Source organism: Coccinella septempunctata, chromosome 3 (assembly GCF_907165205.1).
Source record: "Coccinella septempunctata chromosome 3, icCocSept1.1, whole genome shotgun sequence".
Taxonomy (NCBI): Eukaryota; Metazoa; Arthropoda; class Insecta; order Coleoptera; family Coccinellidae; genus Coccinella; species Coccinella septempunctata.
The window spans coordinates 23567748-23595256 of NC_058191.1; the positions used below are offsets into that span (position 1 = coordinate 23567748).

At 35.1% G+C, this 27509-nt stretch overlaps 1 protein-coding gene across 1 annotated transcript in view; it reads right to left on the reverse strand.

The window, feature by feature from the left end:
- The window catches only part of LOC123310142 (neuronal acetylcholine receptor subunit alpha-5-like), a 91958-nt gene extending 64967 nt beyond the window's left edge, over positions 1 to 26991 (reverse strand). The window contains exons 1-2 of the mRNA XM_044893543.1: positions 26787 to 26991; positions 19046 to 19239 (exon numbers count right to left, since the gene is read on the reverse strand). Coding sequence (XP_044749478.1) covers positions 19046 to 19239; positions 26787 to 26874 — 282 coding nt within the window. The 5' untranslated portion in view covers positions 26875 to 26991. The remainder of the gene's footprint in view (positions 1 to 19045; positions 19240 to 26786) is intronic.
- Between the last annotated feature and the right edge of the window lie 518 nt (positions 26992 to 27509).

Here is a 27509-nt window from a genome sequence, read left to right on the forward strand (position 1 = left end):
TTTTATTGAACATGTCGTTCAGTTTTCTGTATGGACAATCAAGAACTACAGCTAAGAATTCGGTGTTGTTGGACTATCACTCTTTGTTGGTGGAAATTGAGGCAGAGCCAAATCAGATGAACATTCAGGACGGATAGAGCTAACAGTTTTATGGCAACTTCAGCAATATTTAATCAAAGTAACTGTATTGAAAATACGTAATGTGAATTGTGAGCATGTATTGAGAAACAGAAATACGTTAATCTGTTCGAGTCTGTTCTTCAAATATTCTTCAAAAGTAGAGTGAAAATTGCGTTTCTGTTAACTAAATATATTGAATATTTCGCCAATCAACTGTGTTTTATTGAAATCATATTGAATTTACCTTCCTCACGAATACAATTTGTCAAACAGAAATTATCTTGAAGAAAAATAGTAAGTACTCCTTCGAATCCTTCGATAGTGTTGAAATATCTGCAGATTCGTGTTTACAACGAAAATTCAAGTGTAATCAATCAAATATTCGTTAACAGCTGAGAAAATAGTCCGGTCCATTTTTTTTTTGATGGATCAGGAACACAGAGATGACTGTAATCATTTAATTTCAAGTTAATCAAAGTCGTTATTATTTTTATAATAACTAATGAGGTTACTCCACCCTCTTTCTCATGTTGTTCTTTGGTTTCAGTTTCATGTAATTATAAGAACCTTTTGGACTGCAGTTGTATAGGCTCTATGAGCGACTTTTTTTAGATTTATACTCCATTCACTTTTAATTTAGCACTCTGTTGGCCATGGAAATTTGACACATTTCACTCTGATATCGATTGAAATTTATTCTAGGAGGATTCTGCATCTCTTCATAAACTTTTTAGGGTTTTCACTCCCAATCTCTGAAACAAAATCAATTAAAAATGAAATCAACGATTTGCTCCTGCGTAAATTCTTACACTAATTTGTCAGGAGCAAATTAACTAGAAAAAATTGTTGCCTGACAATGAACTGAAAATAAATAACGTTGAAATTATAATTCTAAGTTGTAACGTTTCGGAGTCTATATCAGACTCCTTCATCAGACGAAAAATCTATTTTTGAAAATCTTCTGAATTGTGGCTTTTGTTTGACATTAATTGTCCTTTTGTGATCGATTAATTTCTCTATTTTTAATATTATTTTTATGTTCGCGTTTTCTTATTTCTAGAGGTCTGGACGTTTCACCTGTATCTTGAAGAAAAATAGTAAGTACTCCTTCGAATCCTTCGATAGTGTTGAAATATCTGCAGATTCGTGTTTACAACGAAAATTCAAGTGTAATCAATCAAATATTCGTTAACAGCTGAGAAAATAGTCCGGTTCATTTTTTTTTTTTTGATGGATCAGGAACACAGAGATGACTGTAATCTGTGATCGATATCAACGGAGAACAAAATAAAGCGAGAGAGTATCATTAGATTTTCCTTCATAGAACAAGGATAGAACATGGTGGCGCCGCCACGAAACGAATCTCTTATTTTCGATTTAGTCTAATGTCATTCTATTCAAAAATTGACGAGTGCATACACCATGTTTTTAGACATCTTAAAAGTGACCTAAGAAACTCATACAAAATAAATGACAGTTTATCCATTCGTTAAAATTTTCGAACTAATAAGTAATCATGGTTATTGAACAATCTCAGAAACCGGACATAAGGCAACAGAAATGCGTGAATAGAATCTAAATAAAATACGTTTCATTTCAAGTGATTTGTCAAGTATTCACAAGATTGGCAAGCATATTTGTGAACTCGCCCATGTATGCAAAAATAACTGATTGTTTTGAGTACCTGTCGATGATATGAATGGAAAGACAGCTATGTGTATCGCATGTGACATGTAACATTTTTAACAATTTATGCAAAGATTCCTTGGTCATATTTTTCATTTTTTTTATGGTTGATTCTAGCTTTTCGTTTTTGGATTCTTCGAAGTGTCTCAAAGACGATAAGCTGGCAAAGTATCATCAAAATCGATTCAACAGTTGAGAAATTATAGGGGTTTGATTTTCAGAAAACACCCAGTATTTCAGAAACTAAAGCTTCTCTTATGTGCTAATTTTTGACTCTTTTATTCAGCCCTGTCATCGGTCAGAAATCACCCTGTTTATGGATGATGAAAAAATTTGTCATATTATGAAATTGCTCTCGTTGTTTTGCGAATTCGAATGATGCAGAATTTTTTTTTATTATTTCCCCCAATTTTCTTTTTGCCTAATGCGATTTTTCCGAACGAACCATATTTTTCCCCCCTTCTCATATCAGTCTTCCCCTTCATTTCCTCCATATGAGGAAGAAAAAACAATACATTCCTTCTGTACTTGGTTCCCTTATGCGTTTATGACTGACGCCTCGGCTCTGAACGCCGATGCTCACTCTTCGGAACAATTAATGCGAATTGTCCATTTCGCCACTCTTTGAAATTAGTCACACCCATATTAATAGTCCGTGGGGGCTTGGTGCGTTCATCTTTTGTACTCCAAATGCATTCCCACCCCATCAAAAGCGACTCGTGAAATCAGAGTAGACAGTCACAGAACCGCAGATAGTTCTGCCTGGCTCGTTACTGGTGCAAATCACCGCGAAGTCGCGTAACAAAAGACGTCGTTCTGTGACGTTAGTCACAGAGTTCGATGTCATAGACCACTCCACATAATACCCTGGCGTTTGATAGATACTTCACTTTAAGAGCGCGATTATCAGTGGATCGTCACGGGGGTGGTTTTCCCACGCATTTCGCGGCGGGGTGCGATGGGGAATAAACATACAACCACCCGAATCAAGGTACTCTCGAAGCTAAATTGTCGACGTATGCCAATTGTCACACCAAACATGATTTGATTGTTTCGCGTGAAAGAAGTGAGCATCGTACGTGTGCCGACGCGATGCGAAATAAAAGTTCCGAGGGGTGGCGACTATAACAATCGATGATTTATGATAAGGCTATTCATAACGATGAAAAGATCGCCCAGTGTAGGTTCATATAATGCGTGCGATACTTCCACTCCCCCGAAATGTTCCATATGATGGTTTTTTTGTGTCTAGTTGATGGATATATTTTCTGATACATTTATTCCACACACTCTTGTTTGAAAACATCAATTTTCGATGTTCAATCCCATTAACGGTGTATCGATTCTGCGATGGTTTTATCGAGCATGATCTAAATGAAATCCCTTTCCTGAGATTAGGTTTAGGTTTTTGAAGGTGAATTTCAAGTTAATCGAAATCGTTATTATTTTTATAATAACTAATGAGGCTACTCCACCCTCTTTCTTATGTTGTTCTTTGGTTTTAGTTTCATGTAATTATAAGAACCTGTTGGACTGCAGTTGTATAGGCTCTATGAGTGACTGTTCTTAGATTTATACTCCATTCACTTTTAATTTAGCACTCTGTTGGCTATGGAAATTTGACACATTCAACTCTGTATAGTACAAAAATATGGGGTTATAAAGCTTGTCAAAACATTTTTGGGTTTTAAATCAACGCTATGTTTTCGTTTTGCCCGTTTTACGTAAAAGTTTCTGTTAATACGTATTTTATCACAATGTCGAATCTCTTCGGAAAATATGTGACGAACATAATTGAAGTTTATACAAACTGATTGAAGGCATACCGAATCCAGTTATTTGCATGGAAAATACAAGAGATATCATAATATGCAGTAGCTTGAGGAGAGATAATGTTGGTTATCTTCTTTGGCCAAAGGTTGAAGACGTTACATCAGTTGTAAATTTCAAAAATATTAACCCGAAGATGAAATGCAAATGATGCAGTGGTTGGGAATGGGTATCTCCCGAAGGAATTAAGAGATAATTACAAGAATGTTAAATTCAACAAAAATCATCTTGCATCAATATAAGTAAAAGGAATTAAAGGAAGTTTCAAGTCAAGGTGAATTTGATCTTAATACATTGATATAGTAATAATAATTAGGTATTTAATGGTACCTTAAGACATTTACAATGTATGAGACAAGTCATACGAAAAATAGAAAAATCAATTTTCGCGAACTTATTCTAAGATGACATTCATCGAAAATCCTGTAGTAAACTTTTCGCATTAATTCACTCACACATAAAATTCTCAAATGCCACCACTTTTTTGGATCTCCCAATAGAAGGAAATTCTTTGTCATTCTCTTCATTTACAATCTTTCTGATTGTGGAAATATTCAGCTGAAATATAAGTCGTTTAGATTCAGATGAAACATTAGGTATATAAATTCTCTTACATTGAATATGTTCGCTACCGTCTGACGTATTGTGGATTTTAGAATATCAGGGTATAACTATTTGAATGCAAAGTAACTAGACTAATACCATTGAGTTTCAGTGCTATACTGTACTGACGAGGGAAAATGATCCCGAAACCGGTCTACAGTTGCACTTGAATTTTTCGAATTCTCTGGGATTTCCTATGATAGTTCATGACTAACTCACACTATTGGAACGACAATTCCTTCGGAATTGTTATTTCCATTAATTTATCACTCAATGCTAATACCTAAGAAAGGGACCAATCTCATGGCATACACGTGTAAGCTATCTGCCAATTACCTTCCTGTTGGATCAGCAATAAAATGCTCTATTTCATCTAAATACTGGAAAAGCACTTTTCGATAGTCTGAATCTTTTGAAGAAATCATAATCGTCGTATACTTCGAAATAATTCTGTCTATGACGGATCAATTTAGATGGTAGAGGTTTCTCCTCATCATTCTTCATCACATATATGCGTTAATATCGAAATCCCATATAAATCGTCACTCAAATGAAGCGTATAATTTTTGAGTATAATTTTATTAGAAAGCTGGTGGAGCGCTTTCGGCTATTAAGTTCCACTGAAATCATTTTGTATGGCCAAAAAAATTTAAATCACTTACTTGTGATAAATAAGACAAAGTGCGCCAACATAAGTAATAAGGGATCAGGAAATCTGTATCCTTGTAGTGATATTAAATATGTATGGACATATTTAACAATCTAACGATTTATGAATCGATAGAAACAATTCTTGATAGGTCATTCCAATTTATTATGGGATATGTTGAATGAAATTCAAAGAAAAAAGTTCAGTGATTAAGCAGGTTTACTCATACTTCAGGTAGGTATTGGTTAAGTTTCTGATAGTTAACTACTTTTACTTTTTGTGTGATTGTAAAACGCCTTACCTGTAAAATTTCCTCAACCAAAGAACCTTCAACTGTAAAACCGACCGTAAGACAGTGGAGTTACATTTTATATATTTATACAATTATCTATTTTTTCGCATTCAAAATTGATGTGACAACAATGTCCGAGTCAACTTTCTGAATTGTGATTTGCGACACTAAGCAGAAAATGCTTCCTAGCAATATCAATTACCCAAACAGACTAAGTTTTACCTTCAATCTATACAGGGTGTATTTGAAGGTTGGGCTTTTTTTCAACAGAAGGTAGAACTGCTCAAAATAAAGCGTTTCACCAAAAATCACCCATACAAAACTTTCAAAATGACAAAGTTGAAAAAAAACTTGAAAATGATTACTGAAATACATCCTTAAACGACCCTAGACCGTTTGTTAGCTGAATTATCGCAAAGCAGTGGGAAAAAACTTATCTCCTGATTCGACCACATGGTTTCGTTTAGGATATGGCTCGTTCGATATTTACGTGGTAATGAAAATGGAAACTTAGGATTGCCGAATTGGTCTCATTATTTTTTAGTAACTTACACGATTTCGTGAAATGGCTCATTTCGATACAAACTGATAGAAGAGACTTAGGACACAAAAATGTAAAAAATAGAATAATAGTTCAAAATCTCATCAATAAAATTCGTCTAAATTATTCACGAATTTTTTCACAATGGGCACCACAATCTTCTCGTTCGAACATTCCAACAATCGTCGTAAAAACGGGATGAAATGGGGAACATCAAAGCACTTTTTCAACATAACTAACATAAGCATTTTCAAGAAACTGCCTCGATTTTCTACATTTTGTTTCACCCTAAATTGCACGATACAACAATTATGATTCTCTCAAAAGTGAACTGATGCATCTAATCCGATGATCTTGGTACTGAACCATTCATTGTCCACCCATATGTTTATGTTTTGTTTCGTTTTTGCGATGCCGGAGTCACCTTCCACAGTCCCTTACTTGAAATTCAATGAAATTTTGTCGAATTTCTAGGGGTTGTATCTCAGCCATCTTGTATAATTGATATAGACAATTTTTGGTTAAACGACTTGTTTTGATGAGTTCTACCTACTGTCAAAAAAAACCTCACTTTTGAAAACACCCTGTATATAACTGAGTCATTAACATAGGAAATAATTCTGTAATATTCACGTCCATGTTTTAAATAAAGTTGAATCGCAGGAATGTGGACAGAATGAATGACTAATCAGTTATGATTTTGCCAACGTTTCGGAACTATTTTGTTCCTTTCTCAAGGCTAGAAAAAGTATTTTATTAATCATACATAAAACATACATTTATTAATCATACTAATAAAACTTGTGTTTAAAATTGATAATTAGGAGTCAAGAACGAACAACGGTTCTAACATATGACAGTCAATTGAATAAAAACAAACAATGAAAACGAAGTTACATATTCTGTGGTACGATAGAAATATGTTGACACATCTCCACATATTCAGTCTCAGCCAAATTAATTTAATTTAAGGAATTATACAGTGTGGAATAAAAATAAAAGGTTAATACACATACGATGACAAACACGAAACAACATGTGGAGAAAAACAATTCAGAATTGTTATCTATTAGGTGTTTTCATCCTCGATATCAAGTAATCATAAACAGTTCTCAAATTATTTGTATCCTCCCTGTAATTCACTGTATCATTTCTTCTTATATGTATCATTTCACTCAAAATTCGTCTGGAATAATGTTGTTCATAATCCAGAATAGATACATTTTCAAAATCAAATCTATGTCCCTCTCTGTGTGTGTGTGTTGTGTAAGGGCAGTTTTATTTTCGGCTTTATTATAGGAAATAATCTCTGCATATGGATAACAAGATTTTATTCGATTTATGAAAATTAAAACTATAATTGTTCATCTGTGGAAGGGGATCAAACATTTTTAAGCTTGCTGAACTCGGCAAGTATCACATTATACATCAGTGAAACTCTTTTAGAGTTCACTGTTATACATTTATCGACAGTTTATATTCCAACGTTTTGCTTATGGCGGCGAGAGGGAACAGGCTGTAGGTTTTCATTCAGGGCGGTTTAATGAACTCATCGAAAAGTTGTTTCGCACCCTCGTCAGGGGGATGACGCCGCTCCGCTCTGCTTATTTCCGGCACCGGCGGCGTCGGCAGCCTTCGCGATATTAATTTTAAATTAGTGCCGGGAAACGCCCCCGCTCTGCCGTCATCCCCATCCAGATTATCTTATCTAATGTGTGTATCTGCTGCCTGGCTGCGAAGTTATGCGCGCCACCAGGAAATGACTTCGCCCGTTAACACCGAATCAATTACTACTGCCACTCCGGAATCGATTAGCCGACGGGGATGCTGCTCAGATTCGGGGCTGCTTTGCTTTGCTGTGCTCCGTATCGCTTACAGCTATGTGTGTGCTGGAGACACACGCCCAAATATGTCCCAGGGTGCGCATCGTCACACACCAGATTTTCGTGGTTGACCACGAAGACTGCGGCAAATAGCGAAGAAACGTGCGAATGAAATTATTTTTATTTGTAGGTATTATTCGTTGACGGACTTACACATAAGCTTTTTTCTAACCTTGTAATCTCGGAAAATTGCATGACTTGAAACAAATTTTTTTCAAATTCGATCTGTGTCTACAGAGTGTCCCGTAAAGACCACGTCAAACGAAAACGGAAAGTAGATCAGAATGTGCTCTACCTGATGTGAAAAAATCTTTCATATGAAAGTCTCACAGTTTTCGAGATATTTGATGTTTTATGAAAATGTTGAATTTTTTCACTTAAAATGCTTTCTCTCTTGCGGAAGCTACAATTAAATACTTTTCGAATCAGTTTTTTTTCCGTAAATTTTGTTTAATGATTACTCCAATTCATGCTATGAAAAATACCACAAAATATTATACAGGGATTCTGAAAAAAAAATTGAAATTCATGTTCTGAAGGAAGTGTTTTTTTGTGCTGAATTCTATCTGACGTGGTATAAAAAAAAGACACTAGACCTTTTCTGCATATTACGTTGAAAAGTTGCCCATTTTGTGAGGATTCCGAAAAGGTAAAATACAGGTGAAAACCTTCTTCACGAATTTTTATGAAAAACTGATTTTTTCACCTTTTCCATAAATACTCTCATTTAGCACTTCCTGCTTAGCACTTCCTGCTGAAATAAATCAATCAACAAATCAATAAAATGTTATTAAGATGCTAATTAACTGACTGAGTTTTTTTATTTCTTTTTCTTTGCCTAAAGAACTCTCGAACATCGATATGATGTGATGCGATTCAATGATTCAACAGACCTAAATTCTCTGGATTTTTTTACTGGGGTTTTTTAAAAAATTGAAATTTATTCGAATTCTATAAGAGATGAAGCACAACTTAGGGACAGCATTCGTATTTCAGCAGCCAGAATAGCGGGGAGAAGTTTGTATGGTTTGAAAAGGTCATTTCTCAATAGATGCAGGGCATGTATTAGCGAAGGGGGTGGTCATTTTGAGCATTTACTGTAATAAGAATCCTGAATTTTTATTATTGATATTTTTATAAAGTTTCTTCACAATAGATTTGTTGATGTTGAAGGTCCTTTGCGTTATTACATTATATCATTGCAATTAATGAATAATTTCATTTTATAAGTAATTTAAGGACTATCTGACATTTTTCAAGAGAATTATTCAATATGTTACAGCAGAATCTGCAAAATGAAAGAATTTGTGGAAAAATGACAAAATCAGTTTTTCACAGAAATGCTCCATTTTCAATAAACATCCAAATATCTTTTTTCGTGAAGAAGGTTTTCACCTGTATTTTACCTTCTCGGAATTCTCACAAAATGGGGAACTTTTCAACGTAATATGCAGAAAAAGTCTAGTGTCTTTTTTTTATACCACGTCAGATAAAATACAGCACAAGAAAACACTTCCTTCAGAACATGAATTTCAATTTTTTTTTTCAGAATCCCTGTATAATATTTTGTGGTATTTTTCATTGCATGAATTGGAGTAATCATTAAACAAAATTTACGGAAAAAAACTGATTCGAAAAGTATTTAATTGTAGCTTCCGCAAGAGAGAAAGCATTTTAAGTTCAAAAATTCAACATTTTCATAAAACATCAAATATCTCGAAAACTGTGAGACTTTCATATGAACGATTTTTTCACGTCAAGTAGAGCACATTCTGATCTACTTTCCGTTTTCGTTTGACGTGGTCTTTACGGGACAACCTGTATATCGGTTTCCTTAATACTTAATCATTTAGCAGTCCTTGGATTGTCCCCGGTCTCCAAAAATCCAAATGATATAATAAAATATGTAAAGAGTGATTGATAATTATGACTTTAGCCTTGCAGCGTTCACACACCTCTCCAGAGGAACATTCACTTATCCCAGATGGCCAGATATCAAAAAGATTAAGCTCTCTTGGAGCTTTTTCTAGGCTTTCAGGCTCGTGGTGGAGGTCGGGTTCGGACCACTCCTCGGCTTCTTGCTTTTGGTTGGATTCCTGATCCTCTCGCACTTCCTGTCGGAGCAGACGGTGTTCCTCTGTATTCCCCATGTACTTGCGTACAGTTCTCGCCGTTCTCAGCAGTACCGCCTTCTGCATGACTCAATTGATATTTTCGTCCAACTGAAGTTTCCTCAAGTTCTCTAGTAGTTTCTTCCTTATCAGGCCTGTAGATGAAATAACAATAGGGATGGTCTTGATCTCTCTCTTCCACTGTCTCCTGGTTTGTTCCTCTAGACCTCTGTATTTTGAAATTTTTTCGGTGTGCCTATCTAGAAGGTTGTTATTATTCGGAATCGCTACGTCGATGAACAGTGCTTTATTCTCATCCTTATTCAGCAATATGAGGTCTGGTCTATTATGAGTTATTTTCCAGTCTGTGAGAACCGTGCGATTCCAGCAGAGCTTGTGATGATCATTTTCCAATACAGCATCCTGATGGTAATTGTAATGGGGAACCGTTTTTGACGTTAGAAGTTGGTATTTTATTGCCAATTCTTGGTGAAGAATCTTGGCAACAGCATCGTACTCCGTGCCTGCGAACTTCTGACATACTTCAGCTATGTGTTGGATAGTTTCATATCTGTCGCACAGCCATAACGACATCTATCGTCCTTCACTGAGGCATCCTTGGCGATATATTTCATGTAGTTCCTTGTTGGAATCACCAGGTCCTGGATGGCGAGGATGAAGTCCTCTGTCTCGGGAAACAACCTTCCGGAAGTCAACCAGTAGTTTGACGCAGATATGTCGACGTAATCATGATTGACCTCGTTCTGGTGCCTTCCATGCAAAGGTTTGCCAATCAGTTTCTGCATTTTGCTTTCTGCAGAGTGTTCGACAGTTTCCAAATGGTCCTGTTGTAGAGTAGAACTATCAGCAACACAAACTACTTGATGGAGTTCTGACCTAGCAGCAGCCTTGTTCAGGAAATATTTTCGAGGTCCTTCAATTTTCTGGGACATGCGGTTGGACAAGTTAACAATTCCTCTACCCCCGAGGTGTCGTGGCAGCTCTGTCCTTTCTACTGAGCTTTTGGGGTGAAGTTTTTTATTGTGTTTTATCAGCATCGTCCTTATTTTTCTCTGTAGGGCTGATAAAACCATGATGGTCCAAGCGATGAAACCGAATGAGTAGCTCAGTGCAGATCAAGCGTAGGTATTAATCGCTTTGATCAGATTCTTGCTTATTATCATTATTATTATTTTAATTATTCATTTCTGCTGATGTTTTAAAATGGTATTTATACAATATGCAATAGGTGAGCATATCGCGGAGCCATGTCTTCCTGCCAACCCTCAATCATAGCTCAAAAATACCAATTAACATACATGTAGGGAATTCTTAAGATAATTTGAAAGTATAGAGGGTCCGTCAACTAAAACTGCCCAGGCCCATAACTTGGTCAATTTTTGAGATACTTTAGCGAGGGAGGCGTCAAATTGTATCTATATCGTCATAAAGACTTTTGAAACAACTTAGTTCGATTTTTTTCAAGATGGCGTGGCAAAATGCCCGTCAGAAGGGAATTTTACAAGCTTTCATCTGACATATCACACAATGGCATAAGTGTTTGTATTTATACCGGTTCTGAATAAATTAGGTGAATAGGCAGTGTAATTCACAATACACATAATGAATTCGATGCAGGTAGCCTTTAATGTGTTAATAAGACATTATTGAGTAAATAAAATTTGAACATGAAAATGTAAACAAAATGACTCTCAATTGAAATAAGGTGTTCTGTGCGGTTTTTTTCTGAAACGCTCTGTACCGAAACAATTATCCCCTAGTGAGAAATTTTATTAGTTTTCATCATATATACTCAATAGTATCAGTCTTCATGGAAAAAGGCGGCAATATAAAAAAGTTAATAGTTTATTGAGGAATGAATGAAATTTTATGAATAATAATTACAACTGAACTACTTTTGAAGGTCCTACTCAAAATTTCCCTCATTCGCAATACACAAGGTCACAAGCCGAAACACATGCTAATATCGCGGTTGACCACGCTAGTCAGAACGTTACCGCAATCAGTCGCAGATCCATCCCTTATACGATTTTTCAGATCTTCTACGTCGATAGGTTGGTTTCTAAACAAAAAGTCTTCTAAATATCCCCCACAAAAAGTAATCTGGTGGTGTAAAATCTGGTGTCCTTGGCGGCCAAGCTACAGGGCCTGATTTTCCTATCCACCTATTTGAGAAAGCATTTTTTAAATAGGTAGTTACTATAGTTACATCTTTACTCGTATGGACAGGTGTACCCTCTTGCTGAATCCACATTATTTCAGCGTTGGGTATGGCTACCCATACACAACTGCCAAACAGCAGTCACATTCTGTAGCATTACAGCACTGCTGCTATGCGAGCCTAGTGGAGCCAGATCAGGTGATCTGGGTGGCCACTCAGTATATTTCCTTCTTCCAATCCGAGTGTGAGGAAAATTTCATCTAAGAACTGACACACTGTTTGAATGAAATGAAGTGGTGCGCCATCTTGTTGGAAAATGATCGTTTGATGGTCTTCTGCATTTTCCAATACTTCCACGAGGGCTGAATAGATAGCGTTCTCCAATAGATCTTAATAAATTTGGCCAGTGAGATTAGTAGGTATAAAAAATGGGGCGATCATGTGATTTCCATGAATACCCGCCCAAACATTTAATTTTTGGGGAAGCACCCCACGAAATAACCTTGGATTGTCATCTGACCAATACCGACAGTTATAGCGGTTTTCAATGTCCTTAAAATAAAATGAACAGCAGAGAAACATATACCGAACATGTAGTTTTGATTGCCGTTTATCATTTCACTGACCGTTTCAAAGAACTGGAGTCGGCGATCGGCATCAACCTCATTCAGTTCCTGAACCAATCGTATCTTATGAGGATAGAATTAAGTTGTTTAAGGATTCTCATGACTGTTGACCTTGAAACGTCAGATCAGACAATTTCCTAGTACTAAAGGTCGGATTCATTGCTACATGACCTAAGACAGCCGCGTACCTCACTTCGTCACTTTCATGCACCCTCTTTTTGTTTCCGACTGAACTTGTTGCAACCATTTGCACAACGTGAGAAGCGGATACAATTTTTCCAGAATGTCGTTCGGTAAATAAAGCCGCTGTTGTTGATTTCCTATGTCCATTTTAGGTAGAAAATATTGAAAAATAGTCTTGTCTTCCCCTGAATTTCATCGAAATAACTGAAACTAAATAAGATCTATTTTGCAGAAAAATGATGAAAAATTCATTGAAAAAATCATTCACAGAACAGTACGACAGCAAGTTCAAGATAGAAATATGAAAGAGAACAAAGAAGTTCATGCCTTCATCTACGTAGAAGGTTTTATGTGAGCAAATCAAAAGAAGAAAAAAATTAACGTCGTTTTCCGATCTGATAACACCAATAAGAAACTATTCACAAGGAAAAAGGTTTCAAATTCAAGGGAATTTTTGAGTGAAGTAATCAATGAGATTAGTTGCAAGGACTGTCAGTCTACAATATAGGACATATACAGGTCGATATCTGAAAGACAGAGTCTCCGAACATAGGAGAGATGCTCTTAATATACTCAAGAAGAAAAAAGAAAAATAGCACAGAACATGTATCGAATACACTTCACTCTTTTGATTTTTACATCGGTTCAATTAAAATTAAAATATTAGAACATCAAAACATTTTGAAGAAGAGTGCCATGACGCTTGTGAGCTACATGGAATGGTTTCGATCGAACAAGATAAAAAATCCATAGATAAAAGAACAGACATTGAAGGATTGAAAACAGCCTATTATTATCTTATTAACAAAATCAAAGAAAAAAAAAAGAATAAATTCTTTAGATCGAACGTGTAATGTCAATTGTGTGTAGATCAAAGTAGTATTTATTAGCACCTATAACATACTAGCTGACCCGGCAAACGTTGTTTTGCCAATTTCCATGTTGTATCATAAAAAAATAGAAATTAAAAATTTTGTCTAAAAAATAAAAAAAAAATTTAGGGGTGGACTACCCCTAACATTTAGGGGGATGAAAAATAGATGTTGGCCGATTCTCATAGATAGCTGACCCGGCAAACGTTGTTTTGCCATATAAATAATTTCCTAATGATTAAATTACTAAAATGGCTATTGAAAAATAAGGGTTGATCGTAGAAGGGTGAAAATTGAGGATTGTATGTATTTTTGTATGTTGTATCATAAAAGAATAGAAATTAAAAATTTTGTCTAAAAAATAAAAAAAAAATTTAGGGGTGGACTACCCCTAACATTTAGGGGGATGAAAAATAGATGTTGGCCGATTCTCATAGATAGCTGACCCGGCAAACGTTATTTTGCCATATAAATAATTTCCTAATGATTAAATTACTAAAATGGCTATTAAAAAATAAGGGTTGATCGTAGAAGGGTGAAAATTGAGGATTGTATGTATTTTTGTATGTTGTATCAGAAAAAAATAGAAATTAAAAATTTTGTCTAAAAAATAAAAAAAAAATTTAGGGGTGGACTACCCCTAACATTTAGGGGGATGAAAAATAGATGTTGGCCGATTCTCATAGATAGCTGACCCGGCAAACGTTGTTTTGCCATATAAATAATTTCCTAATGATTAAATTACTAAAATGGCTATTAAAAAATAAAGGTTGATCGTAGAAGGGTGAAAATTGAGGATTGTATGTATTTTTGTATGTTGTATCATAAAAAAATAGAAATTAAAAATTTTGTCTAAAAAATACAAAAAAAAATTTAGGGGTGGACTACCCCTAACATTTAGGGGGATGAAAAATAGATGTTGGCCGATTCTCATAGATACCGGATAAGCACAAAAAATTTCATCAAAATCGGTCAAGCCGTTTCGGAGGAGTATGGTAACGAAAACTATGACACGAGAATTTTATATATTAGAAGATTTATGATAGGAACAAGAACTGTACAATTTGAATTGTCAATTTTCCAGATACGGTTTGATGTCGTATTTGTGTATTTGTTTCAAATCTTTCATGCTTCTAACATAAAAACCACGATAAAGCTGTAAGTACCTAACTATTGTTTTTTGCTTCCTCATTTAAAATTTAGCCAAGTAGCTCTATACTTAGTCAAACGCTTTTCGCACGTTGAAAGAAACCATTAAGAGGAGTTTATACCACGGGAATTTCTCGCCATCCGTATAAGGCGTAAAGGGGAAAAGACTACCAGAATTTGGGGTGTTGCCAGAACAATTGAACGATAAGTAGAAGTGACTAATAATACAATAATTCCACTTTCGTCGAAAAGATGACGGCAATTAATGAACGTCTTTTTTCAATTTCACGAAGGTACAAATTGTAGGCAATGGCGAGGCTTTTCGAGAAATTTTTTCATGTGGCAATTCATAAAACAGATAATTGCACCTCGGAAAGTTAATATCATGAATAAATATTTTTTCTTCAATGAAATTTTTTTTTCCGTTTGACGAATAAAAAAACTTTTGACTTTCCGAGCGGACCAACTGATTGAATTGAATTATAATGAAAACCCGATATAAATTAGTAGTTTCTGAAGTAAGATATTCATTTTCTCTTTTTGAACTGACCACTAAAACGGTTTAGACCTCTCTTAATCATTATCAAGTCTGCTAGTACTTTTCTTTAAAATTCTTTTCCACACAAAATTGCGATAATAGGTTAATGTCAACATTATTTACATTTTGTGAAGATGAAGTGTGATTCAAGAAAAGAAATACGTCAGTCACAGAACAACAACATTCAAAATTCCATGGCCTATACGCACGTTATTTCACTCGACATTTGCAGTTGCGTTCATGTTGAATTTTATTTTAATGACAAGATGTTTTTCAGGTCTGGTATTTTTCAATAAAACACTGTTCGTAAAACACTTCGGTCGATTTTTTTCAGAAAAACACCCTGCAATAAATTTCATCCAATTTAGAGTCAGTTCATCTAACTTGGATTGAGAGGGAAGGGTGTTTTTGCAGAAAATGTTTCACCCCCGGTAATTATCACGAAAATGACGTTTTTTTATTCTATCGAAATGTGCCAGAAACATTTAATTCCTCCCCAGAAAAACGGAGAAACAATAAGAGTGATGGCCGGGTAATTAAAAAACATCGCCATGAATTGATGAAGACAACAGCTATAGGGATGGCGATTTATTGCCCAAGGCAAATGAGTACAAACAAGAGCGGATTGGGGTGCGACGGGTTTGTCTTTCGCTTTCAGCGTAACGAAATATACGATCTAGTAGGCTAACGACCATTGTTTGTACCAATTGGGGTTTGTTTTATGACCACTAACCGTTCTCTTCATTGACTTTTATGAGAATTACATCGGGATCGTTGCCATGGAAAGTCATTACTGTCTCTTGTATGGTTATAATACGGGAAATATTAGCTGTTTCGTCCACATACTCTTCTATAGGGATATCGCATCGGACTTTTCAATAACTTTTGTAATCAATAAAATGCGGTTCTAGCAAGACACGTTGTTTACGGAAAAAAAAATTTCATAACCGGGGAATATGTAGAAATTCAAACTATGTATTCACTAATCACTTATGATGTGTTTTTTTCGGCCATTCAAATATCGTTTATCAAGTCTGTAGCGTATGGGGTGTAATTCCCTCTTAAAAATGGTGACATTGAACAAGAGTTCACTCTTGTAGCTTTTTATGCAGATTTATTTTATTCTTATATATAAAAATTACGGCGTTTTGTTCATGGAATTGTCAACACCTGACGACCTCTATAAGTTACATTTAGACGAGTTATAATATAAAGGGTGTCCGGGTATTGGATATGGAGGTCTTTTTGATGAACATGATTATTCAAATTTCTTATCCAAAAACCCTCTACGAGAGATCGATAGATGGTATGTATATAAGGTGTTTTTGAAGGTGAAGCTTTTTTTCAACAGAAGGTAGAATTGGTCAAAATGAAACGTTTCACCAAAAATCCCCTATAAAAAACTTTCAAAATGACAGAGTTGAAAAAAAAAATTGAAAATGATTACTGAAATAGTTCATAACACTACCCTAGACCGTTTGTTAGCTGAATTATCGCAAAGCAGTGGGAAAAAACTTCTCTCTCACCAATAGAATTCGTCTAAATTATTCACGAATTTTTTCACAATAGGCATCACAATCTTCTTGTTCGAACATACCAACAATCGTCGTAAAATGGGGGAACATCATAGTACTTTTTCAACATAACCAACTCAAGCACTTTCAAGAAACTGCCTCGATTTTCTACATTTCTTTTCATCCTAAATTGTAAGATACAACAATTATGATTCTCTCAAAAGTGACCTGAATGCATCTATTCCCATGAACTTGGTACTGAACCATCATTGTCCAGCCATATTTTTATGTTTTGTTTCGTTTTTGCGATGTCATCGGAGTCAGCTTCCACAGTCCCGTACTTGAAATTCAATGAACTGATGAATTTGTCGAATTCTATGGGTTGTATCTCAGTCATCTTGGATATTTTATATAGACAATTTTTTATTAAACCATATGTTTATGTTTTGTTTCGTTTTTGCGATGTCATCGGAGTCACCTTCCACAGTCCCGTACTTGAAATTCAATGAACTGATGAATTTGTCGAATTCTAGGGGTTGTATCTCAGTCATCTTGAATATTTTAAATAGACAATTTTTTATTAAACGACCTATTTTGATGAGTTCTACCTTCTGTCAAAAAAAAGGCTCTCCTTTGAAAACACCCTGTATATCTGGATATCTCGAAGGCTTTCGATCGTGCATGTGCGCGACAAACGATTTCTTAAAAATTTGGAACATCTTGGGATACCTGACCGCTTATTGATGAGTCGGGGATCTTTTATGGTTAGGGTTGGGAGGAATTTTTCGTCCAAAGATGGACAAGTTCTGAGTGGTGAGCCACAGGGATCGATGCTTGGACCGATTTTTTTCCTCTTGTTATATTATCGTGATTCTGATTCTCCTTAGGTAGGGAAGTACTCCTCAAAAGCTCTGTGAGCTTTTACGAGTTGGTGAAACCAGACAAACCAGTTGTGTTCTGTGTAGGCTTTGTTACTGTGTCCTTACGCCACCTTAGGCACAGCACTGTTAATTTTAACACAACAGTGAATGATGGCCAGTACCTGTATCGAATAGAAAAATTCTTTTCTAGCCCGGGAATGAACCCGGTACCTTGCGGTATACTAAGTCGAAGCTTTAACCACCAAGCCACGGACCCTATTAATTTACCCTTTTGCCCTATTAATTTTAATAACATTTTTGTGAACATGTATTCTTTTTTATACCATTATTTGTGGAATATTTCTTTGTTTTTTTCGTAAATTTGTGAGTTTATAGGTTTTGACCTCTACTCTACGTTATCAAAAATAGGTGATAATGTGTACACGGTGGCCCGTTTAAAATTCCCTATCTCCTTATCTGAGAAATTGTAATAGGTACAAGAAATAGTCTCATGATCTTTCGAACTTTACTTTTTTGATAAAAAAAATAAATTACAGACAAGGTGAAAACAAAAAGGTACCTTTTGTTAAATGGAACACCCTATATATGATTAGATATTTGAATAGTACATGAATATGAAAAGACATTTTCAAAAACAAAGGTCAAAGAGGGTCTACGATTTTTAGTTTTTCACTTATAAGCATTTATCTGTCAAAAAGTGTCCAACTTCAATGGCCTGTAAAATGTATTCTTTGGAACCTAAAAAATCCTTGGTGGTGTCAAAAAAATTGTAATTTAGTCTTCTTTTTAATACTTTTGAACTTGAAAATTTACCAACAAGTAATCAGTGTTGCCAACATTTGAAAATTGCAGTGAATAGAACATATATAGGCTGTTCTATTTAAAAAATGAGAAAAACTACAATTTAAAAATGTTGGCAACACTGATTACTTATTGGTAGTATTCAAAATTTGAAAGTATAGGTAGGTAGAAGACTAAATTATAAATTTTTTGACACCACGTAAGACTTTCTAGATTCAATAAAATACATATTACAGGCTTTTGAAGTTGGATACATTTTGACAGATAAATGCTCATAAGTCAAAAACAAAAAATCGGAGACCCCATTTGACCCATATTTTTGTAAATGCCTTTTGAAGCTCTATCCAATTGTCTAATAATAACTTTTTGCCACCACCCTGTATATAATTGATTTTTTTTCCAAAATTCATCAAAAAAATGAAGTTTGAAAGAGCATGAACAACTTTCATCTGAAATTTTTTTTTGTAGCTATTATACTTTCCCAGATAAGGGGATAGGTAATTTTAAACTGACCACCCTGTACTATCTCAATTTTCTGTATATCCCCGTTCTCTTTGAATCACCCTATCTACTAGGCATCTTACCATTCGGACCCAAGTGTACACAGTCAGCTGGGATTTGAATTCGTTCACTTCGAAGTGTCTCAAAGCTAGACCGAAACGAACCAGGGTAGTGTTGTAGTGCTGCATTGGCCTGGCAAACTTGTCATAGTTCAGGAGGAGGTCTTGCCTAAGTTTGTCGGTGTAGGTGGCATTCCATATTGGTTGAGGGCCAACCTCTGAAAAATGGAAAGATAAGTAATTTATCAACTATATAAGCTTTCGGGGAAATTAGATGTAAAGCCAAATTTCCGATTCTTTCCTCTTTGAACGGAAGAATTCATTGTATTACGTGAGAATAGATTTTAATTGATTGTCATTCACAGCAAGATTTACTCTAACAAAACCACAGCATATAGAGGGCGTTTTCAAAGGTGGAGATTTTTTTGACAGAAGGTAGAAGTAATCAAAATAAGTAATTCCGCCAAAAATTGTCCATATAAAATATTCAAGACAGCTGAACTACAACCCCTAGAATTGGACTGTCGATGGTGACTCCTGACTCCCATATCGGAAAAACGGAGCAAAACATAAACATATGGCTGGACAATGGTTCAGTTCATCCGGATCTATCTGATTAGTTGCATCAGGTCACTTGAAAACATTTTTGTATCGTGCGATTTGGGTATACGGCAGTATAGTGAAGAAAATTGAGACAGTTTATTGAATGTGCTTATGTTGACAGAGTGCTATTATTGTTATCTTTCACCCCATTTTTACGATTACAAAGATTGTTAGAGAGTTCGATCAAGATGAATATTGTGATGATCATTGTGGAAAAAATTGTGAATAATTTGGACGGATTTTATTGGAAAGATTTTTAACGAAAATTATATTTTTTCACCATTGGTCATAAGTATTTTTCTGTCAGTAAGTATAGGAATGAGTCATTTCATGAAATCGTTCCAGTAACTAAATAATGAGTACCTGAAATTCGGCATCCCAAATGTTCCTACGAAAATCGAACGGGCCAATATCCTAAACGAAACCATATGGTTGAGTCAGTCATCAAGTTTTTCCATTGCTTTTTGATAATAAAGTTTTTTACCAACTTTGTCATTTTGGATGTTTTGTATAGGTGCTTCTTAGTGAAACGCTTTATATTGACCAGTTCTACCTTCTGTTAAAAAAAACCTTACTTTCAAATACATCCTGTATTTGTGTCGCTGTTCCCAGCATGAAATAATTCGAACTACAAACACTCTCTTTTCGTCTACCTGAACAAAAAATGACATTTTACGTACCAATTTCCGAACGAAAAGTTGCCTTTTTTTGAAGGCATGTACTTTTCGTCCTGATTCTTTTTTCGTACTGATTTACTTTCCGTCCGACTCTTCGTAACTAAGCAATATATTATATCCAGGACGATTGAATCAATTTTGTGAATACAGAATTTGATGAAAACATAAGTGAATGCATTTGACCATAATTGTCATTTGATGTTGTCAAATTAATTCTTTAGGAAATCGGCTAGATTTCACCAGTGAATTAGGTATGTGGTCTGAATGTTAGTGTTCAGTATAATCAAGAATGGATAGTGATAGCGATGACCAGAGCTCAGGGAATTGGCAATTACGGACACCTAGATGAGGCCATAAAACGGGTAACTTCTTACTTTCATAAAGGTATGTGAGGTCGACGTCAAAATGTAATAGGCACCTTGGAAAAAACTGTCTATATTGTCTCGCCTGCTTGCTATCCTCGGCTGCGGCTCGGCTATGAATTTGCAGGCTTGACTGTAATGGACAGTTTTACGTCATTGCTACATAAATAGCTATTTTCGGTCCCTACTGTTGTTCCTGTTATATGGACTCTTACCTACCGTATTAACTCCTTATTGTTTCCAAAAAATTGAGCCTTTTTATGATACCTCTACCAGCTTTGTGCAAACATGATATTTCGTGTTTTGATAATTTTTTTCTCTGAGTTTATCCTAAGTGTCAAGAGGTTATGAAAATAATATAGTTACCCTACTGCCAATTTTGAAAAAAATCTGCCTGTTCATTGAGATTCCGACACTGTATTTCCAGCATTTGATACAAAATAAATTCCTTTTATAATGAGTCGAGGCCTAGTTTAATATAAACCTATTTTTTAAAATTTATATCAACTTAAAAGATACATGCAAGCAGAATGAAGCAATCATTCGGTAGAAGGTGTATAGACCATATTATATTAGATCTCATGGTGGCTAATTTGAACACTTCTTGTGGAATTTAATTCAATAAAATGATACTTTAAAAAAAAAACTTCATGCGTCACAAAAATCATAAATCACATTCGATAGCGCATATGTCCAGATGCAGGAATACTACCGAAAAAACACATTGTAAAAATTCTTCCATTTGGAGTCTTGTCACCTAAAAGAGTGGCCAAGAGAAGAATTTTTTTGAATTTTCGAAAATCGAAAATTACTAAACATAAAACTTATTTTTCTTAACCGCCACAACGTCCTCTACCTAGTATAGGTACTCGCCACACCCTGTCTACTCAATGATTCCGAAGATAATTTCTCTTTTAAGGGATTCACGCTACGAACCTGTTGATAAATTTTTTATTCGCAAACACCGTTATTTTCAGCAAGACCTCCTTCGTTCAAAATAAATCCAGCAAAATTGATTTTGCAATGATATAATATATAAAATAAGTAACACATTTTTGAGGTAGCTTTTTCTACCTCATACTGCTTCCATAGATTGTTTGCTCAATTTTATTTATTCCTTATCAAATAGAGCAAGAGCTATTCAAAAATTACTTAAAAAATCACCCTGTTCATTGCACCCTGTATACATATTGGTTCTTCAAATCAAACTAAAATTGTATATATGGAAAGACCAATTCAACATTTCCCAAAAATGAACAGGTGAAAGGAAGCCCTCATACAAATTGCCAAAAGTGGTCGTATCCAGAAGCGAATTCCAGGACAAGCGAACAACCGGAACAAGGAGCGTAACCAAAGCAACGAGTCGGTTACCAAGCAACCTTGGCGCATCCATCCATCTACACGAGATATATATAAGTTCTTATCTTTTCTGCTGGGATTATTTTTCACTTTTGTAATTAGAAAAACTTATTTTTCGCCTGGAAATTGAACGAGAAAACGGTGAAGGAAATGATATAGAAATATGTTATGTAAGTTTGAATAAGTAAAATATTGAATATAAACTGCTGTTGAATTCTGGATGGAATTGAAATTTTGGGATCATCACTGTTAATTATTCACTTCAGAGCAAACTAAACTATGTCTACGAATCCTGATGCACCAAGCGAACTCCGATATACTCAGAACTGCTTACTTCTCAAACTTCCATTCTAAAATGTCATAATATGACATTTTAGATTGAAATAATTTCATATAGAATTTTTGTGTGGGGAAACAGTCCTGCCCACGTACCACAAGCTCACGACAAGCGCACGACTCGACAATAATCCCGTTTTTCCCCTACTTTCCTGCCTTATCTTTAAGTCGAATAGTTGAAAATTTGTATCAAAGATGATCAGTATTATGTGATTGAACATCTTGTTAACACGAAAACTGTCAGGTGTAATTAGATTGCCGACAACGCCTCATCGAATTCGACATCGATAAGTTGTCGATAGATTGTCGATCGATCGTGGTACCACTGCTGATATCTCTAAGATATTTGTAGTCCAAAAGAGAGCGTTGAGAACTATAGGTTTGTTCGTAGAATGGTTCACAACGGTTGTGAACTGTACAGAGCAAGCGCAAATGGATTTTCGCTCCCCTAAAATGGAATTGCGCTTGCTCTGTACAGTTCAGAACCGTTGCAAACCACTCTACGAACAAACCTTATGCTGTGTTTATCCTCCAGAACATCTGGTCGAGTTCTCTTCGAGAGAGGGAATCTTAACGGTGGTAGGTCTGTAGATATTTAGATGTCTTGTTTTCTTACGAAAGAATTAGCACTATGTACTTCGAAAAATATTTAAATTCAAACAAGACGAGACGTATTCAGTCTTTCCTTTGTACAAGATAGTTGGGGAGCCGACGATGCTAAATCGGGATTTACTCGAGCTTCGTAGAGTAGCTTCTGTATTGACAATAAACAGCATTTCTCTAATATTGTAACATTTTGATGACATTATTTTGTAATTTGTTTTGATTGTGTGGTTCACTAAGCACTTCGTTCACTTACCCCGTGAAGGTGCGCACACTTACCCGCAATACGAGGCATGTGAAAGCACTCCGACTTTCACCATTAAATTTCTTTTTGCGGAAAAAAAAACGTTTTTGTTTGTTGGCTTTTTGATGTTTTTTTATAGATTAGAAAATTCTCTATCTTATGAATATGTTTTAATTTTGCTAGCTTCAACATTTGAAACAGGGTATGGCTTGAAAGGCAAAAGTGCGCACAGTTGCCCCGAATGATTCTAAGCCTACGTATAAATAATATAAATTCAGAGTTAGAGGGCGATAAGGGCGAGGAGCTTAGCCACACATCACACATGCGAAAGGCCAAGGTCAATGTGGAAGCCCATAGTCTAATGTACATTCATCGCCATATATCTTAAAAACGTTCAAACGTATAAAAAATTGTTTCGGACAAAATTGGTAGAAAATGTTATGCTCTACAACTTCTATAATGAATGTGAAAACAATTTGAAGCCCAGCAGAGGAGATAATTCAAGAAAACTGATTTTTGTGACCTCTATGGTTAGTTTTTATTGTTTCGGCTTGCTGAAACTGTCAGATTATATTTTTTCCGTTATTCTCGAATGATTAGCTTCAAAATAAGAGAAAAAGCCACCGCGCTCGAGAATGTACACATGACTTTTTTTTGGCACCCTTCCACACATTTTCGACACGCTCAAATTGTCAGATTAAAAGAATATATATTTTTCAACATGTAATTTACCATATATATCTTAATCTGACACGCACGAGTATGTACAATGATCGTTTTTTTTTTTTACTATTCCGACAGGATGTCTTAGACAATTCCTCCTATATACAGATCTAATTTTTGGTAGAGGTACTCTACAGGGTCCAAGATATCTCCTTTTATATAAATCTGACACCCTCGAGTAAATCCCTAATTTCCCTCTTGGGCTCCCCAAATATAAGCCTGGCGCAGAAAAAGTCAAATACATGTGTCTTAGTTTGTTCAATGAAATTCCAAAGAAATATCAATTTTTGGAAGTAATAAAAAAATTCGAAACTGCTGTATCCAGTCTCCTAATAGCACAAAAGGACCATGGTCTATAGATGAATACCTGAACTTTAAATTTCCTGTTTGAATATTTTTTTGCAGAAGCTTTCTCATTTCTCTTTTTTCTGTGTTGTTGTTGTTCTGTATTTGACGTATGTTTTTTCCGAATGTAATTCCGATTAGGTATTATTATTATTATACGATTTTTGGTGAAATGATTTGTTCTGATTAGTAATACATTCTCTCAAAAAAGCCTAATCTTTGCAAACAACCTGCACATTTTTTTTCTTTGAAGTGAAAACCTTTTAAAAGTAATAGAGGCCTGAAAAATAATTGGCATTCTGTATTCTGTTCACAACAAACATCAAAACATCTTAATTACTCAGAAACATTTCTCGTTTCAGGTAAATTGTACAATTGCAAACACTTGAGCTGAAATAAGAAGTAAACCTAACCAAACCTTTCCTAACAACTGAAAATAAAAATATGAATATATTATATGGGAAAAATACCTGTACCTATACTTGAAATGAAATAGGGAATAGGGTCATGAGAAAATAATTAAATTTATGTTATTGTGAGTTAAGAAGTCTTCAACATTGTGTGGTGCAATTTGAAGTAGAATTTTCACATAGTGTGGTTGTGTATGCTATTTTTTTGTATAGTATTTCATGAACTTCCAATGGACCTGCTGGTAGTATAATTTGTACTGCAGGCAGACAGCTTTTTCTTAATTTTCGTGTTTCGTGATACAGGGTATATTTGAGGGTGTGGCTCGTTCGAGATTTACGTGGAAATGAAAATGGAGAATTAGAATTGCCGAATTGTTCTCATTATTTTTTAGTAACTTACACGATTTTATGAAATGGCTCATTTCGATACCAACTGACAGAAGAGACTTAGGATACAAGTATAAAAAAAAGAATAATACTTCAAAATCTCAGCAATAAAATTCGTCTGAATTATTCACGAATTTTTTCACAATGGGCATCACAATCTTCTTGTTCAAACATTCCAACAATCGTCGTAAAAATGGGATGAAATGGGGAAACATTATAGCACTTTTTTAACATAACTAAGATAAGCACTTTCAAAAAACTGCCTCGATTTTCTAGATTTTTTTTTCACCCTAAATCGCAGGATACAACCATTATTATTCTCTCAAAAGTGACCTGATATGCATCTAATCCGATGAACTTGGTACCGAACCATTCATTGTCCAGCCATATGTTTATTTCGTTTTTGCGATGACGAAATCACCTTCCACATAGTCCCGTACTTGAAATTTAATGAACTGATGTAATTTGTCGAACTTCTAGGGGTTGTATCTCGGTCATCTTGGATATTTTATATAGAAAATTTCTGGTTAAAAAGCTTATTTTGATGAGTTCTACCTTTTCTGTCAAAAAAATCATCACGTTTAAAAACACCCTGTATAGTTGATAAAATATAGGTATACACATCTATTATTCTTTGTCTTTGGCACATGCATGATAAGAAGATCTCCAGTGCTAATTCTGGTTTAATATTTAAGCGTGTTACCTTATGAATTTCAGTGGGGATTAGAACAAAGTGAATATATCAAATTTTATTTTTTCTGAAATAATTCTTCTTTTTCTAGTCATTTAAATCTTTCAAATTTTGTTAGAAACTGTGTCCGTTTTCATCAAAATCCATAAGTCAATGAATTCCGAAAAACTGATAATAAAAATGTGTATACTATTGCAAATTCTACGCCTGTGAAACATATCAGTGTACTGCTGGTAGCCAAAAAAGTCCTGCCGCAAGAACCAAACACTGTGTACCACCAGTGGACAGGAGAGAGGCTAAAGAGGCTTAGACGTTCTATCATTAAATACATCTGTATTCTAGTTCTTTTTCTGTGGAGCTTAGTGTGTGTTGTGGATACTTTGGTTGAGTAGTTGCTGTGTTATTACCCTTGCCTATTACCTCTTCAAAATAGTGTTGATTTTTGTTCATTGAATGCATCTGTATATTCTGGTCCTATTTCTGCGAAGCTTAGTCTGTGTTGTGGATACTTTCGTTAAGTAATTGCTCTGTTATAAATACTGGCTGTTCCTTCTTCAAAATAGTGTTAATTTTTGTTCATTAATTCCATCTGTATATTCTGGTCCTATTTCTGCGAAGCTGAAGTGTTATAAACAGTAACACTGCCTGTTTCCTCTTCAAAATAACATTTATTTCTGGATATCATTATCAAGCAATCTTGCAGGTATAAGCAGTGTTACCCTAGTGCCCCAGCATTGATCTATGCATTTGATGCTTGATTGTTGATTCGATACTACTCAAAATAAGGGGATTTTTATTATATACAGATTTGAAGATGAAACCTAGCATTAAAGAATTGACATACTCAGCTGTAATTTGTCCATTTTTTCTAGTTCTGGAAACGAATGGAACCTTTTACCTTATTATGAATGACGTAGGTTCCATATATACCGAATATTCACCATTCAGGACAAAATATACTCTAAGAAATTATTGTCATAATTTGCAACTGTTCTAGGTATTCATGATAAAAATTTTATACTCACTTGTGGTGAATCCACCTATGACGGATTCCACGAAACACAAGAACGCGAAAATGGCGGTTGCGAAACCTTCGGAAGAAAATCGATGCATACTTCTAACTTATCGTTAGAGGCTGCCAAGGAACAATGAAGAAGGCAATAAATAGAACCACGAACTGCGGACATGAAGTAGCTGTGCATTCAATGTGGCTTAATACGATAAATATTTCCTGTTTGAATGCCGTTTTATCTGCTCTCAAAGTCATCGCTGCTGTGAGAATTAAGAATGCCAATGTTTTATCTCTTGTCCGTTCGGGAAATGTCATTGACGGTTCATTCGCTCGTCCTTGACCGATGACTGGAAAAGTTCATCGATTATCTACTATTTTTTTACCGATCCATTACTTCTTTTGATCTCGTAGCATTTATTCAGGTGGGGGTAGGAACAAATAATGAGAGCTCATCAGGAAGAAAAAACTGTCATTATTGAAAATGTTAAGAACGTGCAACACCTTTCTTTTCGTCCAATGCAAGATTATTTGCCCTAGAATTTTTGCAGTAATAGATGCATGCGCCTTTGTTCCATTTGCGATAAACTGCCGACAGATAGAGAACAAATAAAGTGGGTTTAATGCTGAGTTTTAAGGCTGAAAGATAATCAAAACAATAGGACTGGCAGAAATATACATTCCGAGAATATCATGGAGAACATGCAGACATCGAAGATGAGTAGCGATAGACGGGTTT